Source organism: Phytophthora infestans, genomic scaffold (genome assembly GCF_000142945.1).
Source record: "Phytophthora infestans T30-4 supercont1.64 genomic scaffold, whole genome shotgun sequence".
Lineage (NCBI taxonomy): Eukaryota > Oomycota > Peronosporomycetes > Peronosporales > Peronosporaceae > Phytophthora > Phytophthora infestans.
In genome coordinates this window covers 709718-714657 of record NW_003303695.1, presented here as the reverse complement: position 1 = coordinate 714657, position 4940 = coordinate 709718, and the positions used below count along the sequence as shown (strand labels likewise).

Below are 4940 nucleotides of genomic sequence, written 5' to 3'. Positions count from 1 at the left end.
CCGCTGAGCTCAACGGTCGCCGGAACTCAGCTGAAGGGTCGGTAGAGATCCGAAACGACTACATTTCATTAGATATTTGTATGAGAAGCATAGGATTAAATAGGGGGAGCCGAAAGGGCTCCCAGAAGATAACAGAGCAGAATTTTCCTAGTCCAAGACACGTGTACACTTTTCCGGTAAGTCCCTGCATAGGGCTGGATTATGCCTGCCGTCAATACTCGAGAGGCATAGCTTGTAGGGTATTGACTGGTAGCGCCAAGAGACCGAAATGCATCAAAACCATGTCAAGTGCTTCCCATACGACACTATCGAAGGCTTTAGCAAAGTCGAGTAACACTGCACCAGCAGGCGTATCGGCCTCAGTAAACAACTGAGTTAGCGCCTGAAACCGTAGGTGTGCGTGACGAATGTCCCGCCCAGGAACGAAGCCGTACTGATCGGAGTGAAGGAGTTTGCCCAAGATAGAGCCAAGTCTGTAGGCCAGAATTTTAGGCCCTAATTTGGCGTCTACGTTGAGCAACGAGATTGGTCGGTAATTACTGGGGAGCTTCCGGTCGCCCTTCTTATACAACAGCGAGACTTGGGCGCGCCGTTGAAACTTAGTCATTTTCCCTCGTTGAAATTGAGCAGCGTACACAACCTCCAGTATGCGGCTCCAAAGGGGTAGATCCACCTTGTAATACTCCACCGGTAAGCCATCGGGCCCTGGTGTCTTTCCAGAAGCAGTATGAGTTAACGCCCAGTAAAACTCATTCGCCGTAAAGGGGCTGTCCAAGTAAGCCTGATCCTTAGGCGTTAGACGTGTCTTGGTATGCTGGAGTATCTGGGAGAGCTTGACGCGGTCCCATTTGGGCTTGCAGTTCCCAAATTCCTTCGAAGGTGAGCAGTAAATACCAGACCAGTACGTAGAGAAAGCCTTGCAGGTTGAGTCGAGTTCTTCAGCCGAATTCACAGGAATAGGCGTTTTGTGAAGTACTTGGGGCGGCCGAAAGAAATACTTAGAGCAACGCTCAGAGCTTCCCAAGTCAGAGGCGAATTTCTGCTTGGATGCATAATAGGCTTGTTCTTCCAGTTTTTCCTTAAGCTCGGCCTTGGCATTAGCGAGCTGTTCAGAGTAGTCTTCGGTCGGCGCAGTGGCTTGGGAGTGCTGGATCTCATTCACTCGAAGGTGCAAGTTTGCGAGCACTTGTTGACGCTCATTTTTCTTGGAAAGGAAGAGTTCGCGGAGAAATATAGAGTCTCTCCGTTTGTGCTCGTCAAGTAAACAGCCTGGGTTATACGAATCCCAACTGGGGGCCCGGAAGGAGTCGGCTAACTCACACAGTGAGGTTTCCAGGAATTCTTGGGCTTCTGGCAACTGGATTACCCAGGCCGGACATTTCCACGGGGCTCTTGTTGGAGGCTTAAAGCAGGAAGAACCGAGCCGAAATGAAATTCCAGCATGGTCACCCCTACCAGCCAAACCGCGAAAATCATGATGAATATCTTGAACAGCGGAATGGAAGAGGCGGGAGCTAACCAGCACGTAGTCAATCCGAGAACTGCTATTCGGGCTAGTAAATTCCTGAAGTTCTGGATGCTGCAAGCGCCAAGCGTCTACCAAGTGTAAGTCATTCATCCATCCTAGTAGTGCTTCTCGGCCTTGGGCACGGTTCCGGTCACTTTGGCGAGCTTGGTCAAGTTGACTGGAAAGCACCGTATTCAGGTCACCTAACACTATGTGTTGGGAGTCCGCTTCAAAGTTGCAGGGGAGGTTAGAGAAAAACCCCGCCCGCTGGCTTGGTTGGACTGGGGCGTAGACCACGTGGATATAAGTCGCGACAGAGTCCAATGTGCCGCGCACTAGCAAATACCGAGGTATTAGTTCCGGAGAGCTGACATGCTGGAGCGTGACATCTTGAAGATTTCGGACGGGACAGGTAGGCGTGAGTAGTAAGCCCACACCAGCCTGTCCCGTATAGGTGGTCATATTATCTTGTGACCAGAAACTAGAGTTTAGCTGCGAGGCTGTACTCCAGTGATGTTTTGCTCTTTTAAAGCTCTTTATACCCGTAAACTTTGTCTCTTGGAGTCCCACAATGTGGAAGTTGTTCGAGAAAAAATTGAGGGTACGTTGTGTGACATTATTTAAACCATTCGCGTTGAGAGAGAACCCTCTCAGGGCCCACTGCATATTAGAGGCGAGTGGGAACAGAGGCGGCCACCGAAGCGGCCTGTTCTCGTAGGTACCCAATCGTTGAGCGAAGGTCAGTAGGGAGAGGCCCTGCCAAAATGCGGTCCATTAAGGGCGACATTATAACGTTGGCGAGGGTCGAGTCATCCCATAGAAGCCACAGTGGGTGAGGCAGTGCCGTTGCTGCCTTCCCAGTAACCGCACTCAATTTGAGTGGATCCACGTAGATACTGGGTGCAATAATCTGCAGGGATAGATCCGCTTCAGCCAGTCTTAACTTGAGCCAATATTGGGATTGATCAGGACATAGCTGCCCTAATACTGTCTGAAAATCGAAGTCAGACTGGTTGGGGTAAAGCGTAGAGAGTCGACTATACACGCTGCCGTCATCATCCGACGGAAAGACTTGGGTAGTTAGCTCTCGGAGAACGGCGTGTCCGAAGGCCTTGGTGCGAAGGTGGTGGAAATTTCCCTCCGCCTTTGAGTCCAATAGTACGCGATGAAGACTAGGTTGAGCCTGAACCGTGGACAGCAGAGTGTCCGGGTCGGTCACCAAGCTGAATGAGCCAAGAAAGTCTTCAATTACTGCACAGAGTTCTTTGAGAGAGAGCTGCTCAACATTGCCTTGGTAAACCGCTGCATTGAGAACGCTCTCAGTCACTTCCGTCAGCCCCACATAAGAGGCTACTGACTGGGGCGGGTCAGTCGACTTGTCCCAGAGAATGAGATCCTGGTCAGGCGGAATAGGTCCGCCCGCTCCTTCACTCAACCACTCGTACGAGTTTACTGAGGCGACTGTCGGATATTCCTTCTGAGAGGGAGAAAGACGTTGTAGAACAACCTCCGGATCAGCGATAGTACCAAATACCAGACTCTTTGCTCGCTTAATACGAGCTGGCGTAAAGTCAGTGGCTTGAATCGAGCCAACTGGGAAATTGGGTACTTGACTATGGGGCCAGACCGATTTGGGTCGTGCCATAACGGCGGACTCAATACCATCCATGGTACCGCGTTGGGAGGACTCCTCATCAGAGTGATCCCCACTATGTGGCTCACTCTCTGAGGCGGAGTCGTCAACCATTGCGGCACTGTCGCTGGTATCACTGTCATTGTCAAACGCAGGCGGGATACTGCCTGTGTCGTCCGAGTCAGGGCTGGGCGGGTCAGGTTTAGGCTGACGAGCCTGGCGACCCTTTTCGCGGAGTTCCTTAATAAAGGGTGGAATGATGCTGTTATAAGCGCGGTTGCGGTGGTGCACTACCGAGTAGCCTTGACCAGTAAACCTGATCTGGCGGAGCGGAGTGCGCTTGTTTAGCATCACTGACTCGGGGGGTAACTTTTGGTTAAAGTAGACCCGGCGACTGCGAGAACGGAGTCCACCTACGACATGAGCCGGTGTAATATACACAGGCGGCGTGCCTTTTTGGGCAAACCAGTCGTAAATGAGTCCATCGGTAGCGTCGTCCGGCAGGCGTTGAAGATCCACATAGTACCAGTGGGAATACTTGGAGTACGGCTGGACTTTGAACTTGCGACCACAGATAGTCACAGGTTCACCCCCCAGTTTCGTACAGATATCCCGATCGTCGCACTGGAAACTGATACCAGCGTTACGAATGGTCTTGAAGTCGCGAAGATGACCGAGGTTAGACGTCCACGTTGTAGTTTGGGGCGTAGAACCCATCGAGGTCATAATTTCCGTATCCGAGAAGGTGGCAGTTAGTTCCCGAGCTGGGATCCACATGGGCAGCAGCAGCTCGAGGGCGACGTCTTGGGGCGTACCAGCGAGCGCCGCGAAGCGCTTGTCTTCGGGGCTGCGGTCGGGGTCCAGCATAGCGTTCTCCGCGTTCTCAAAGATAGCATCTTGAGGCCGTGAAAATTCTGCGCGGGGCGCCGTGTTTTGCCATGCCTGGCGCCACTTTTTATCCCGTTGCGGTCCAGTCATGATCCGGGTTGGGATGGGAAAATGATCCAAAGTGGGATGGGAGATTCCAGTCAGGATGGGGTTGGAGAACAACGTCGGCTTCGTCGGGGTCGGAAACGGTGGGAATGCGTGTGCCACGGCTCTAGTGTCGCGAGGACGCCTAAGCAAACACTTCGTCGAAGGGTACCTCAATACCCGGACTAGGTGTAGATGGAGCCCGCTACTTCTAGCACTTGTGTCCCTTCACCAATCCACTTGGCTTACGGGTTTTCAGTGAACTACGGTAATCCGGCCTAGCGTCTTACGTAGCAGTCCACACCACAAGGGTCTATAGGTAGCAGTTGAGCAAACCCAGTCAATTCCTGTTCGGAAAAAACTTAGCGCACGGAGACCTTTGTCTTTCGCACAGCAGGGATGAGCTCACAGTTAACTGTGGGCGCCTAACAACTGTGGTGACTTGGGTCGGTCGGTAGCTTGGAGTTGGTTGGAGCTCTGGCACGGCCCGTGGTCGGGGGGGGCAGGAGCGGGGAGGCTGGCTGAGGGGAAGCGAGGGAGCGAGCTTGGGCTCGTCTCTTGTTCACTTCGGGGGTAGCTGGCAATTTGCGGAATGCTTAACTTCACAGAGCAGACGGGATATGGTGCTTTCAGCCTAAGATGGCCGTCTACATTTGACTTTGACCGACACGCCTATTAGTGTTTATCACTCGTATACATTGGTACAACACATTTACACACTCACATGTCCACATACGTGGCCATAGACTGCACACGATGGCCCCCAATACCCCTTCTGGCCCTCAGAATTGGCTGGGTGGATGGCTACACTTTATATAGTAACAAAAC

General features: G+C 52.4%; 1 protein-coding gene and 1 non-coding gene across 2 annotated transcripts; both read right to left on the bottom strand.

Annotated features, from left to right (window-relative positions):
- Positions 1-2174: 2174 nt before the first annotated feature.
- Positions 2175-4007, bottom strand: PITG_17968 (uncharacterized protein; the record flags this gene model as incomplete). The annotated part of the gene is made up of 2 exons (XM_002896244.1): positions 2175-2618; positions 2670-4007. 2 exons carry the CDS (start codon positions 4005-4007, stop codon positions 2175-2177), a joined length of 1782 nt encoding a protein of 593 aa, XP_002896290.1.
- A 698-nt stretch (positions 4008-4705) lies between these two features.
- PITG_33409 lies at positions 4706-4756 on the bottom strand. Its single transcript, XR_009934803.1, has one exon. It is a non-coding gene; the product is annotated as an 8S ribosomal RNA (ribosomal RNA).
- Between the last annotated feature and the right edge of the window lie 184 nt (positions 4757-4940).